The sequence below is a fragment of the Clarias gariepinus genome, chromosome 3 (assembly GCF_024256425.1).
Source record: "Clarias gariepinus isolate MV-2021 ecotype Netherlands chromosome 3, CGAR_prim_01v2, whole genome shotgun sequence".
In the NCBI taxonomy this organism is placed as follows: domain Eukaryota; kingdom Metazoa; phylum Chordata; class Actinopteri; order Siluriformes; family Clariidae; genus Clarias; species Clarias gariepinus.
In genome coordinates, this window is record NC_071102.1 from 46,283,708 (window position 1) to 46,299,469 (window position 15,762).

At 41.7% G+C, this 15,762-nt stretch overlaps 1 protein-coding gene across 1 annotated transcript in view; it reads right to left on the minus strand.

Annotated features, from left to right (window-relative positions):
- cntnap5b (contactin associated protein family member 5b) overlaps nucleotides 1-15,762 on the minus strand; it is a 54,681-nt gene that overhangs the window by 15,795 nt on the left and 23,124 nt on the right. Inside the window, exons 5-9 of the mRNA XM_053492695.1 lie at nucleotides 10,978-11,181; nucleotides 9,997-10,181; nucleotides 9,049-9,192; nucleotides 603-879; nucleotides 362-505 (exon numbers count right to left, since the gene is read on the minus strand). Coding sequence (XP_053348670.1) covers nucleotides 362-505; nucleotides 603-879; nucleotides 9,049-9,192; nucleotides 9,997-10,181; nucleotides 10,978-11,181 — 954 coding nt within the window. The remainder of the gene's footprint in view (nucleotides 1-361; nucleotides 506-602; nucleotides 880-9,048; nucleotides 9,193-9,996; nucleotides 10,182-10,977; nucleotides 11,182-15,762) is intronic.

The following is a 15,762-nucleotide window of genomic DNA, read 5'->3' on the forward strand; positions in this document are numbered from 1 at the left end:
CCCCATTTAACCGAAAGCAGGTGTAATCAGTAAAGTTGTTAGTGCTAAGTGATACGTGTCACAGATGAAGATAGAAGTGGGAAGTTTGAATTTCAAACAAATACAAATACAAAAGAAGAAGACATATGTGTTAATCTCACTTTAATGCTAGCGTTCGTATGTTTTTCTGCCTCGTCTCTATAACCTGGGAGAATGGCTAGCTTTTTAAAAGAAACACATTCGATTAAAAACTATAAAGTACTGTGTTAGATAGCAAAGTCAGCTTCCTAGTACTTCTTCACTGTTTCTTCTTCTTTATAAGTACAATTAAATATTCCATAGCAGTTTGCATGTTTACTAGCATTAGCACACAGGCCCTCACCTCCAATGATGACAGTGCTTCCGGGCTGTGTATGATGTCCAAGCATCATGCTGGATGGAGACTCGTTGTCAACGGAGACAGAAGCCTGATGTCCGTTCAGCTTTACTGAGACAGAGTGCCAAAATCCATCGCTCAGACTGCGGCCTACAGGAGGACACGCGTGGGATGAGGACAATGCTCTCTCTCTCTCTGTCTCTCAAACTTAAACACACACACACACATGCACACACACACTGCTAACCGACGGTGATTTCGGAGCTCTGCAGTGCCGATCGGTGGTGCGTTAGCCTTAGTTGTGTGTCACTCAGCAGCAGAAGAAGTTTTTCTGCCCCCTGCAGGGCGATCCACATGAGCATTGCGTCTCGGTTCCACGTACGAAACTGAAAGCTTGCACTCCACCCTGACGCCTCGACATCATCCATCTGCAATGTCACCGGAACCAAAAGGAAGCTGCTGCTGGAGCTGAGGAACGTGGCCGAGACCGATGTAGGCTCTGAGCAGGAAAAGGTCACGTTACCCTGAAGCACACACACAATAAGAGTTACAGTACAGTATGACAGTAATTAACATGGCATAATTGGGTCCGAAGGTTTCTACACCCTTAGTGTATAATAAAGAACATACACATTTTACGAACAGCAATAACACACAATTGGAAAAATACAGACTTGACACAACTAATCAAACCCTTTGTTCTGAAACTTGCAGTTGAGCTCTGGTCCATTCCATCAGTGGTCCTTGAAATGTTTCTAAACTTTGACTAGAGACCACCTGTGACTAACTGACTTCATTGGACATAATAAGAAAAGGCACGCACCTGTCTATATAAGGTCTGAGAGTAGACACAAAGACTGAACTATTTTAAATCAGGAACTCAGGCACTGCACATCACCGTATTAAACCCATCCCTACAGTCAGCATCATTGGAGTGGAAACAGCATTGGTTCTGGACTCGGCTGTTCTCTGAGGACTCGTGACTGCAGTCACTCAATAGTCCAGTTTGTCTCCAATAACAAACTGGACTTCATATGAACTTCTCCACATCTCCTGTTCTACTGAACTTCCAGCCTCCTAACACACAGTATGAGTGCAGATCAATCCTTGCTATCCGTTATCACCCAGATGAGGATGGGTTCCCTGTTGAGTCTGATTCCTCTTAAGGTTTCTTCCTATTGCCATCTCAGGGAAGTGTGTCCCTTAGCACGCCCTCGGCTTGTTAATCAAAAACAATCTGATAATTTTTATTTATAGTTTATTTACTTTATTTTCTCACACATTTCATACTAATTTCCAGAATGTTCTTCTAAGTCGGTTAAGCTGATTTGCGAAAATGTCCATTGTTAAAAGCTCTATAAAGCTCTTATGCTGTGAGGGTGTGTTTCTGTGACTGGAAGATTAGTCAGTATAGATGGGAAATTAATGCAGATAAAATAAAGAGTTATTGTGAGTGCAAATGTTCCCTTTTAAAAGCTACACTCGATGCTGTGTGAAAACGCTATCGGAACATCTTTTTGTGTTGCTGGTTGTGAATCATGTGTGTATCAAACACAGCAAATTTTTGGCTTATATAACCTCGGTCAGGTGACGTCATCTGATGAAGTGCACCTGCAGGTTATAAATAAAAGTGAACCGGAAACATTCCTCAGATCTTTTTGTCTTCAGGACTGACTTTGTGTTTGCGTGTGTGTGTTTACAAAGCAAATTAAGAAAGTGTTTAACTCACCGATATGGCCGAGTTTTAAGCTAGATGCGTCCCTCCGTGTGATAAACCTCTTTCGGAGGGCGATCTTCTCACTTTCTGTTTCGAGTGTTTAGGAAAAAATCCTTGGGCTTTCCTTGGGCTTCAAGGGAGAGTGTAAGCACTGTGACCTCCTCCTGGTTAAAGTGCTTCGCGCCGCTCGCCTTCTTTGAAGGCCCCCGCATTTTTGGGGATTACGCACAGATCTGGCAGACATGCACGAGATGGAGTCTCCCCTCCTTTCTCTCATGCTCTCGCCAGATCGGGAAATTTTCGTGTCTACTTCTCAAGCGCGCTCCGACGCTTCTTGTAAATGGGCAGGAGAGAAATCCTCTCTCGCGTCCGCGGAGATGGAAATAGAAACAAAAAGCATCTCAGAGCGTATGAGAAGTTACTCGAAGTAGTAACGCGTGCGGTCGAGCGACTGCATATTGACTGGCCACAAGAGCGAGCCTCCCCCAAGCGCTCAAAATTAGACGAAAGGTTTCTGTGGGATCGCCGGGGGGCGGAGCCTCAATGACGCTCTCTCCCCTTCTTTAACGACCTCCTTGCTAAAGTTAACTTTAGTTGCAAGCCATATTCATCCTGTGTTTTCGTGCCATCGACTCCGATTTATTGGAATATCGGTGACGCGGAAGTGCGGGGTTATACGATGATACCCCAGATGGAAGAGACGCTTGTGGGCTATCTCTCTCCTGGGACATCATCCTCACATCATCCTCCCTCCAAACCGTGAGGACTTTCATTTTACGTGGTGGAAAAAAGCTTTTCAGGCAGCGGGTCAGGCTGGTGCTGCACTGCACACTATGGCAGTTTGGCAGGCTTACCAGACTGACCTGCTGAAAGACTTAAACACTGGCGGGGCCGTTGATGATAAGGCATTTTTGGAATTACGCCGAGCCACAGACCTGTTTCTTTGTGCAACCAAGCAGACTGCCCGTGGTATCAGCCATTCTATGGCTGCGATGGTGTCTGCGGAGAGGCACCTGTGGGTAAATCTCTCAGGCAACAAGGATAAGGATCGTGCGTTCCTCCTTGATGCCCCCACCGGCCTTCCGGCCTGTTTGGCGACGCCACTAGGTTTCGGAATGCGAAATTATATGAGCAAGCCTTCGGGAAATTCCTTCCCCGCTGTGCTCAAAAGTCGGGGCTGTCGGCAACCCAGTCCCGACCAGGTTTGACTCTCCAAGGCGGGAAGCGCAAATTGAGAATGTGATGAGCCGGGCACCCCTCGTAAAGATTGGGGTACGGCTCGCCACGATTTGCGATATACCTTAAAGAGATCAGCGCACTGTCTTCTTTACAAGGAAGAAGCCCTGAGGCTTATGCCCCCAGGACTGTGGGGGTGGCTGCCTTCGGGGAGGAGCGCGTAGAATTCCTTTCGAGAATGAAATTTTCTCCCTGGCACCCGTAGGAGGTCGGTGTTCATGCTCCGTGTGTTCATGCTCAACTGGTGTTTCAAGGCAACGTTAGTTCTTCGGTCTTTTCCATGCCGAACATCTAACACCCCCCGTCGAACCAAGGCACCAAGACTTCTGCCCCTTTCAGAGAAACTGGCAGCGTGGAAGCTACTGCCAAGTATATCTCCTTGGGTACTAAGCACTGTAGAGAGAGGCTAAAGGATTGAGTTCTCACAGGTCTCCACTTCCGTGAAACCGGAAAGGGCGCATCTGCTGACTCTGGAGTTAAAGAAGTTGCTGGGAAAAGGGGCCATAGAACATGTTTCCCTACCTGACAGAGAGTCAGGCTACTACAGTCGGTATTACTTGGTTCCCAAGAAGAACGGGGGGGGGGCTGCGTTCAATTTTAGATCTTCACGGGCTGAACCGCTATCTGAAAAAATACAGGTTCAAAATGTTGACTGTCAAAGTGATTGCTTTTCGAATCCAACCAAGGGATCTGAAGGACACATACTTTCATATTCAATTTAATTCACATTTAATTGGTATAGCGCTTTTAACAATTGGCATTGTCCCAATGTTAATTAATGTTAATTGATGTTAATATGGAGTCCTGATGAAATATTGCCACAACTTGAGCCAGGCACTCCCTCGTTCCTGGGGTTCGCTTTCGGGGTGAAGCTTACCAGTATCGGGTCCTTCCATTGGGTCTAGCTCTCTCACCCCGCACATACCCAAAATGCATAAATGCAGTTCTGGCTCCTTTACGTCTCCAGGACATCCATATTTTGAATTACATAGTTAAATACTTATTACATAGTTAAATACTTACATTAAATACATTAAATACTGATTCTGGCTCAGTCTCATGAGCTAGCGCTTCAACATCGGGATGTCATCCTAGCTTATCTCTGTTCCTTAGGATTAAGACTCAACGCCACGAAAAGCCTGCTCTTTCCTGTTTAGAGGACAACATATTTGGGTGTCACATGGGATTCGATCGCAATGCGGGCACAGCTGTCTCCCGCTTGTGTCAAATCCATTCTTAACACCCTCAAGGAAATTAAGCTAGACCAGAAAGTGACTGTTCATCATTTTAGAGATCTTTAGGTCTCATGGCAGCTGCGTCCAAGGTGATACCTTTGAGCCTTCTGCACATGAGAGCATTTCAGTTGTGGCTAAGAGCCAGGGGATTTGACTCGAGGGCCAATCCCCACACTCAAAAAAATGAACATGGCTACCTGTTACATGTACTAAAATGTAATATGTGTTTTGTACATAATAATTTCATGTTTCCAAGATAAACATGAATAAATTATGTTGTATTTACATGAAATTCAACAACTTAACATGAATTAGATTTAATCATGTTGAGATAAACCAAAGAGATCTTGTCACTATGAAAACATAGTGAAATTAGCAAAACTAAGGAAATAGCAAAACCGGAAATATCGCGAGAAGACATCGCGAGAAGAGAACACAGCGTGTTGAGAAGACAAACGTTTGGCGGGCGTGTGGAAAAGGTAAGCAGGAATTAATTCCCATCTTTCTAAATAGAAACCAAATACTGAACATAAATGTCACCTGCTGTTTAGCGATGTTTAGTCACGTTATTTTGGTTTAAGCTATTTCTTGTATTTTTAATCACACTTAAAATACCGACGGTTATATGCGCGTGCTTAATCTGCGGTTCGGTTCTGGTTTCGGTCTGTTCTCATGAGTTGTGAAGCGAGAGGAAGAAAGTATAAATATTGTTCATTTGATAAATTAAGTGTCATGAATTTTAATTGAATCTATCTCTGTATTTTTTCACAGGAGTTTGTGAGTGAAAGTGTCCTGTCTGCATCTGACTTCAGGAGTTTCCTGACCAACTGTCTCTAACGGTCATATTTAAAAGTCATGTATAATGTACAAAACTTTCTGTTGGTGGTAAAAAAAAAAATTCTTTGATTAATACTTATTTGTGGTGTTTTATGTTTTGTACATCTTTTCAAATTGAGACTTCATTTGTAAGTTGCTGCTGGTGTAAAATAAAAATCTCCGTTTTATCCCGTTTGTTTTATGTTTCCTTCCTTTACAGAATTCTGTTGACCGGGGCTTGAAATTTAAATTTACTTAAGTTGGATCAACTTAATTTACAACTGAAAAATGTGTTGTACCAACGCTATTCATTTATGTTAACAGTATTAAATTATGTTGGACGCAGGTGTAGTAACTAAGTTAAATGAACCTAATAAAATTAATTTGACTGAACCTAAGAACATTAAGTTGGGCCAACAAAATTGCTTAATGCTAAAAGAAAGCCATTAAATCAGGTGGAAATTCTTTCCATAATTTAATTACGTTCATTCAACAAGTTATTTTTTTGAGTGCAGAGGGAAATAAGGGGTATGCGCCAGGGGCTTCGTACCCTTTCTATGTGGTTTGGACCCCGGTTTCTGACTCTGGGTCCCACTCTAGGTCCGTCGTGTTGTCGCAAGATGCTAACGACAGACGCTTTCCTCACGGGCTAGGGTGCGGTCTTGGATGGACCTCCAGCCCAAAGGAAGCTGAAGAGGTCATCTTCTCGCGTGGCACATCAATTGCCTCGAAGTGATGGTTGTATTTCTGCCCTGAAGCACTTCCTCATGCAGTTGAGAAGCTACCATGTCCTAGTGCGGGTGGACAACACTACGGTGCCAATGCTGCAGTGCTTTCGTGACTGGACGTCCGTTCAGAGAAAATTGATCTGAGAAATGTTTCCGGTTCACTCCTATTTATAACCTGCAGGTGCACTTCATCAGATGACATCACCTGTTCGAGGTTATATAGGCCAAAAATTTTGCATGTTTGATACAGACCTTCTTCACAACCAGCAACACAAAAAGATGTTCCCATAGCGTTTTCACGCAGCATCTTGTTCCTGTTTTTTCAGGGAACAGGGTTACAGCAAAGTAACCCAAGACGTTTTCCAGAGTGTTTAGGATCTCAGGCTGGGGGAATGGTTTGCAATTTAACAATCCAACGGTCCAAAGCACACTGCCAAGGAAACACAGAAGTGGCTTCAGAACAACTGTGAAAGTGCTGGAGCAGCCCGGAGTCCTGAACTGGACCCAAACCCTGGAGAGACCTGAAAATGCCTGTGCATCTGGTGTTCAACCCTCAGTAGAGCTGGAATGATTCTGAAAAGAAACTTCTAGAAGAAATATGTGCCTAGCTTGTAGAATTATTCACAAGCAGACTCCAGGCTATCAGTGCTGCTGAAGGAGATTTAAATGAGTGATGGGTGTAAATACTTATATATTTTTCCTTGTTTTTTCTTTGTCATTGTGTATTGAGTATAAAATCATGAGAAAAATGAGTGTGAAACATAACACAATGTAGAAAACTTGAGAGGATCTGAAAACTTTCTATCACCAATTTACATACTGTATACAACTCTGGGGAAAAAAAACAAGAGTCCTATGCTATTTTTTTCTCAAATCTCTTTATATATATATGTATATATATAAATATATATATATATATATATATATATATATATATATATAAATATATATATATATATATATATATATATATATATATATATATATGTATATATACATAATTATTTCTTCATAAAGCACAATTAAGTATGATGCTGGAATGGACTAGTGGACGTACACACACACACACACACACATATATATATATATATATATATATATATATATATATATATATATATATATATATATGTGTGTGTACGTCAACTGTTCCATTCCAGCATCATACTTAATTGTGCTTTATGAAGAAATAATTATGTGATCAACTGAGTCAAATCACATTTAATGAGGAAAAGTATAAAACACACTGCTGGGATCATCACTCTCCTCTGTGAGGGTGACCAGAAGAATGGCAAAAAAACTGTGCTTGCACTTCAAAGTAATTGGCATTTTAAAAATAGCCATTGACCATGCCACGAAGTTGAAAAGAAAAGTTTTAAATGAGGAAAAGAAGGGTTTACAGGGATACAGCAAGCACCAGGTTGCTTTTATTCTTAAAAAATTCAAAGATGGCAGTACAAAAGGACAAGGTCAAAGAGGGCGAACACTGGCCGAGGGCGAACACCAATCTGTGTTGACAGGGATGAGCAGAAACTTGTTTGAATGTCACTCAGCAACCGTAGGATGACATCGAGCAAATGACATTGAGAAGTTGAAATTATGACTTTAAGCACAGAGGCAAACTGAAGTTGGGGGGAAGTGCTTGGCGAGGGTGGTTCGACTCAGCCTCCTAGAGGACAACAAGAAAAAAAGCCCTCGATGAGATGAGAAGCACAGACTCAGGCTAAGGTTTAAAAAAGATGACAGGAACTGAAGAGAACTGGAGTAAGCTTGTTTGATGAGTACAGTCTTCTGCTTTGCTCAACACTTGGTCGCCTTATGTTTAGACAGACACCTGAAGAGACCTACAAGCCACAGCGTCTTGCAAATCAGGGTTATTTCACCAAATACTGATTTCTAAATGTTAAAACATCAGCACCATTTTGTTTAAAAATTAACAAGACTTGTTTGCTTCTTCTTTTGCATTATTTAATCAGTGCACACACTAAATCTTTATTGTTATTTTGATGTGTTGTCATTTTCTTTAAATAAATGATTATTTCATTTAGCAGTGAGCTGTATACACTATATGGACAAAAGTATTTCTCCAAACCTGTTAATTATTTATCCCCAGTGAAGGACAGTTTTAATGCTTCAGCGTACCTGGACATCTTGGACAATGCTATTCTTCCAACTTTGTGGCAACAGTTTGTTAAAGGCCCTTTTCTATTCTAACGTGACTCTGCCCCAGTGCGAGGACTATAAAGACATGGTTTGATGAGTGCGGTGTGGAAGAACTCGACCGGCCCGAACACAGAGCCCTGACCTCAACCCCATCAAGCACCTTTGGGATGAACTGGAATGGAGATTGTGAGCCAGGCCTTCCCATCCAACATCAGTGCCTGAGCTCTTAAACGCTTGACCGAATAAATGGAAATGAATTCCCACAGAAACAGGTAGAGTGCAAGCTGTTATAGCTGCAAACGAAACACTGCTTCATTTTCCTAAATAATGATATTCAATAAAGCATATAAAACATATTAAAACTGCCAAATTGTCAAAAAATTACAAGAAAAAAAGCGGACATATTCTCAGAAGGTTTTTAGAATCTTTCAGTCATGCAACATTTCTGTCTGATCTGTCATCTTTCTCTCTCTTCCTCTCGGCTGTGGCACAAGACTTCGTTTCCTTCCGCTAATTATAGTTTAAAAACCCCTGAGAGAGTCGTCCATTACTCACACTGAATAAAAACCCTTTCGTAATTGCCATCTCAGGAAAGTCTCATCAGATCAAAAGCCGCTCTGATCAGACACTTCGAGATCTGCCCGTTTTTAAGGATTACTGCACATGTTAAGAATTACTGGCTCTACCACTACAAAGCAAATCATCTCACTGTGATTTATCAGAGAACAGGAAGTCCACCACAGGGGAAACAGGAAATTAAATTTTATCAGTAAATAAATGGATAATAAAATTGCTCACCACACTGTAGATCTGTGGTTTCTTGCGCTTGGCCAGGTCGATGATGTTCACTCCATTATAGTAGAGGTTTTCCAAACAACCATGGAAGTTCTTGCGCAGGAACGTTCCTGGTTTTCCAGGCAAAGGAACGCCACCAATACTGAGCTTTGTGAAACCAAGAAGGTACGAACAAAACGGGCAATAAAAATTTAGAACGTTAAGAAAATGTAAAATAAACTGATTTATAGATGTTTAAATTTTAATCTGAAGTTTACTCCACTCTCTATATTCCTGGCTGTGCCAATTTATCCTGTGTTCAATCGTAAACACAGTAGCATACAGCTTCACGCTAACTAGCTATGCTAAAACCTACACCCCATCAGAACAAAAAAAAAAAAAACATCTTCGTAAGTTGTTTCAATAAATCGTCTAGTTCTGAAAATTTCCTAAACAATTTATAAAAAGTTTAGTTAGTACCAAATAGTTAGTTAGCTATTACTTAATCAACAAGAAGAAATGAAAACTGCTACATTTTCAACAGTCAATGCACAAATACTTGCTACATTTATAAATACATCTCTATAAAAAAAGTGGCGAGTTAACGTTGAGATTTAAATCCATTTTACTTTATTATTTTTTCGCCCAATTTGCCTTTCAAAGTTTTTTTAATCTGGTATCTTAATATCTTTCAAATTCCAAATGGTTGAAATGCCACTTCATGGTACAGTAAAAGTATCAATGTACTGTAAGTATAGTATCAATACAAACATTTTGTGCTTTGGATCCACTTCCTCTCTTAGGGAACACCACAGAGCGATTGAAAAAGAGCGTATTTTTTTTTAGCATAATATACCTCAACCAAGTGGTAGAGATGGCTCAATCATGTTAAGTTCAACACATTGTTTAATATTATATACTGCCTTAAAATGTGCTCTACCTAAAAGTTAGTTAATAGAATCAAATGCTCACTTCATAGTCGACGTCCAGCGAATCCCCTATTCCCCCGTAACGGACATGGCGTGTCATGCGGTCGACCGTAAAGTTGATCTGCTTGTTAAAGCGCTCGATCAGGACAGAGTGCCAGTGCTGATCATCCAGGAGACTTCCCAGAGAGATGGAGACGTGAGCGGTACTGGGATGTGCTTTAGCGTCATCTACAGTGATGGACGAATACAAGTGAAAATGTTGGAAAGAATATACTGTCCTTAAGTAATCATCCCCATCACACTATTTTGTAGTGCTGCAGTTTGAAACTGATATAGCCTTAATTGGGTTTTTATGACAAAAAAAACCTTGATATTAAAAGAAATTAAATGTGAATGTGATTCATACGAATTCACTGCATGTTTTAAGGGACTAAAACACATTTTAACCAATCAGAATTCAGGAGCACTGTGGAGTCACCATAAAAACTGTAAAAAAATGAATGTGTGTGGAGTTTTGTGACCTTGTGTGACCTCTGCTGTTAAAATGTGATGGCTGGGGGTTAAGATTCAGTGGAGGAGAAGATTACAAAGGAATAAAGAGAGAGAGAGAGAGACGAGAGGTTTGAAGAGCGGAAAAAATGACAAGAAGAGATATTTCACAGCTGCCTGCCAAGCTCACAGCGGAGGAACCGAGCTCCTGGCAGAGAACCAGTGCAAGAGAAGATGTGAGGAAATGCCTGGAGAGATGAACAGAGATGGGATGAAATGAGAAGAAGAATACAACCGATGGTCTGTCAGAGAGAACAAGTGTGTCTTCTGGATATCACATTAAACCACTGAACTAATTCTCATTATGTTCTTATTTCTCTGTTTTATCAGATATAAAATAAATGATGATCGAATAAATGAATTTTATTTCTCCAACAATAAACTTTTTCCTTTAAAGCATGCAGGTAATTTAAAACATTGTTCTCACACAGACTCTCATTTGGCTGCTTGAGGTGCTGGAGCTCTCGGGACTCACCCAGGTTGATGTGTAAGGCCAGACGGCTGCGCTGAAGCTCCAGTGTGATGTAATCTCCTCTCTGACCCTCGCTGTGGACCAGGACGCCGTCCGATCGCACGCTCTTAAACTGCAGAGAGATTACATCCTTCACCGTGCTCATGGACTTCTGATTGAAGCGATACAGCAGGGCACTTCTGCCATCGAAATCAGCCACATCCGACTCTAAGGAACAACACGGAGCCGGATTATACTCCCTACAATCCAAGTTCTTGGTTCTTTATAGGCATAAACCATTAAAGCTAAGTCCAATCTGGGCACACAGTTAATTAAGGGGCAGGGCCTTAATTACGCACAGAGCTGTTAAGGTAAAGTTTGATGTAGAACTAATGCTAATAAATCAGAATCCAATCTAGGCATTAAGCTATTTAAAAAGCAGAATCTAATCCTAACTTAAATCTGCAACAAAAAAAAAGCTAAATCTAATCCAAGCATACATCAACTCCAAGCATACTGTATGTGCTATAGGAGCAGAATCTTATAGCAAATATTAGGATGCTCAAGGAGCAGAATATGATCTAAATATAAAGACACTAGAGGAGTAGACTCTAATCTAAATATAAAGATTTTATAAAAGCAGAATCTAATTCAAATATAAAGATGCTTTAAAAGCAACTGGACCAGGACCATCTAATCCAAGTATAAAGATGCTATAGAAGCAGAATTTAATCTACATATAAAGATGCTGGAGGAGCAAAATCAAATCTAAATATAAAGATGATAGAGAAGCTTTCAGGGGACGTGAAACAGGGCAGGACCCAAGAGCAGACTGTTTTAGTGTCACTTTGTGCAGGGTGTACCTGTATCATGACACAGGGAACTGTAATGGATTGAATGCTCTTAGTAACGCGCAGAAAGAGTTAGGTGAGTCCATACTGAGTCGATACTGAGTCAATGCCTTAGTGCAGTGAAATCAGCAGTGAACTTTGAAGTGAGCGATCTCCACTGAATGCCATTACGCGGTGGTAACCAGAAGGTGAACAGGTCTGTGATGGTAAATACAGCCGCGCAGATCAGAGCCAGTTCCTTTGCAAGTGTCTCGCCGTTGCGAAATCCGGAAGCAGTGATGAGTGCAAGCAACATCTGTACCGCGCAGAGCTGTGATCAAAGGCAGGGAGAGGAGACGATCAATCCAAGAGCAGCATACGTGACGAAATCGGGAAGACGAAGCGCGGGTCAAAATCCGCGCAGCAGTCAGGGCCAGGTCAAACAAATCCAAAGCGATAGATGATAGACGTGAAACAAGAAAACCAGGTCGATACACACATCAATCAGAAGCAAGAGAAAATGGGCTGTAGAGCACGGAATAATCTGCGCTGGGCTTCTTTAAATGCCATAACTGTCATGAAGATGCCATAAAATCAGAATCTAATCTAAATCTAAAGATGCCAGAGGAGTAGAATCTAATCTAAAGGTATTAAAAAGATATTAAAGCAGCACGATATGGGCAGGTTCTGCAGCTAGATAGCAGAGATAAAATAAATAAAAAAAATCCTCATCTCAAGATTCCATCTGTTAAATGGATCAGACAGTTCATAGCTGTGGTTACATACAGGTTTCAGGTCTGTGCAGAACCGGACAGAGAACCCTACGGAGAACGAGACAGCAGCACCGTGTCTGTCTGCTTCACTTTACTCCTCTGGGAGAGAAAGAGGACGATCTGTCACTTTCTGTTTTTCTCCACTCCAGACCAAATTCAATCTGCACCTCTAGAGGAGACACACACACACACACACACACACACACGCACACACACACACACAGGACGGCCTTGACAGACACACTGAAAATAGAAATCAGTCAGTGTGTGTCAGCATCGGGTAAATATTCTCAGTGGGGTAAATTGAACAGTGTGCTGGGGTGACTTATTATAAACACACACACACACACACACACACACACACACACACACACACACACACACACTTCAGAGATGTCTCAATTAGATTTCCTGGCTGAATCTCCCTGGGGTAACTGACCTTGAGTAAATCTATTTATGACCAGCAGGTGATGAGTTACACCTCACAGTGGGTGTGTCCACCTGTTCACTTGTAGTGGGCGTGTCCACCTTTTCACTTGTACTGGGCGTGTCTCTTGTTTCCGCTTGTACACCTGGCCTGTCCAGCGTTTTCTCTAATGATAAGCAATAGTAGTTGTCCAATCCCATCAGCTGCGTGGTTTAGGTGTTACATGCTCGGCTTCATTCTCAGACTCGATTAGCGGCGTGAGTTAACTACGCTAGGCTGCAAACTCTCACCTGAGACACCAGCAATGATTTTTTTTTTCCTCCTGACACATCTGTAGATATTTAATGAGAGCTTTAATATGACAGGAGATGGTGAAACCATGCTGATGAGATGTTCTTCCATGTATGCAGGAACTACAGCCACTGCAGGCAGGCAGAAGCTGATGATGTGAGGAGGACCTGACAAACCATCAGACCACACCTTCAACAGGAATCAATGGACACACACCCACACACAGGTCAGTTTAAAAGCAACAAATGCTCCTGTTTTATTTACACACATGCCTACTGGCTGTAACACACACACACACACACACACACACACACAGGTTTCTCTAAACCTCACTTATTAGAAACCCACAGATACACTTCGTGTTGATTTATTAGTGTGATAAAGCCAGCAAGCCACAATCTCAGCCGTACTATTGAATAGTCTCTCTCTCCCTCACACACACACACACACACACACACACTCTGTGGTCTGCTTGTGTGGCTTATCGTGTTTAATCTTTGCGGTAAACTGAGCTGCGCTTCTTACAGCCGCTTTCTCCTCATCCTTGGTAGCCACATGCCAGAGGTCAAAATCAGCACACACACACACACACACACGCCACAAATACATCTCAGGTTCAGCTAGCAGGATACCAAAAACTTGGGCAATATGAGAAGCGCTAACTGCTAATACAAATTACCTCGAGCAAAACACAGTTTAGCCTAAAGATGCTAATGATACACTTGTGGGGAAAAGGCTAGCATGTGTGTGGCTAATATGAATCAATTAGAAGTAGATCTTCAGGAAACCACAGACCACAGACCACGCCTAGCTTCCTGCTCATGCTGTGCTAACAAACTGAGTTATAATTAGCTTACAGAAATAAATAGAAAATGCTAATAAACCAGATTAAAAGGGTGTGTATGAGTGGGATGGGTAGTCAGCTAGCATGAAGATAAGCTAACTTAAGAATGTATAAATCTTAGCTTGCCCGAGATCCAGGAAGTAAGACGAGGCAGCTAGAAAACAAATAGTGGATAAAACATTTTAATAATAGAGGAAAACAGCCAGCATAAATAGTGCTATCAAGTTTTCTATAACAAGCTAGGACGGCTGGGGCACCGGTGGTTCAGTGGTAGGTGTTTCGCCTGCCACGCGGAAGGCCCGGGTTCGATTCCCAGCCAGTGCCCAAACCCTAGCCACCAGATGCAGTGCCGGTCCCAAGCCCGGATAAAATGGGAGGGTTGCGTCAGGAAGGGCATCCGGCGTAAAACCTGTGCCAAGGTGTAGTGCGGACTGGGTATTCCGCTGTGGCGACCCCTTGCCGGGAACAGTCGAAAGGTCAACAACAACATCATGCAACAGCACAGCTAGCATGTTGATTGTAATTAAGCATATAGAGTACTAGCAAGTGTCGGAAATTAGTCATGCTAGCATGGAGACTGCTAATAACAATATATGGATGTGGGCACAGAAAAACAGCTTGCATGCAGACTGCTAATAAGATAAACTTCTTTTTACTACTTCATAGTACTTTGTTTATAAAAGTTACACAGTAAGTAAATACTGCTAATAACAACATTGGTGTTAGGTCACAAAATATCAGTTAGCATGCAACGATCCAGCTAGCACGCAAACTGCTTATAAAATACACCAAAAATTATTTAAAGATTATTAGAAACAAGTGGCGTGAAGAGACCTAGCAAGTGTTTGGTAAAAAAAAAAAAGACTTTTGTCAAGCTAACATGGAGAAGCAGCTGGCGTGCAACAATCCAGCTAGCATTCTCATTGCTAATAAAATACACTTTATTTAGCAAAGCAGATAACTGCTGTGATGATAGCGTAGAGGCTGCTAATAATAGAAAACTTATTTTTAAATTTTGCAAGAAATCTTGTTTGCATCAGTGGAAAGCCAAGCAAAGTGAGTTTACATATTATTTTGTAGGGTTTTTGTATTTTGTACAAGATTTAGCACCAGTTGTCAGCGATAAGACAAGCGAGCCACTTTCATGTTGGACACGTTCACTCGTCTACGCGTCGCAATATGAATATAGTTACTGTAAACAATAATAACTTAAAAACTCGCCTTCGAACAGATTCAATACTGAACTGAGGTATGGTTTTTAACAATCACGTTCTAAATTCTTAGAGATTTGCACCTGTACTGGAAATGTACTTTATTGCTGACTCTGTGTGTGTGTGTGTGTGTGTGTGTGTGTGTGTGTTTGAAATGGTGAGCTGCTATGGAGGACGTAAACAAAGCAAGGAGACTGTGATAAATAATTCAGCTCGAAGATGACCGGGATCATTCGGGTCTCTGGAGATGAGCGATTGATTTCCTTTTGTTTTCCGGATGTGTGTCAGTCTACGTCCTAAAGCAGTGGAAGAAGAACGTCCCCGGTGTGTATGAGTTCACATCACACTCGTCCTGTACGGGTTTAAATTGTGGAAGTGAATAAAAACTCTGTTTCATCTGTTCACTTTTTCTTCCTTGAGATGTGTGTGTGTG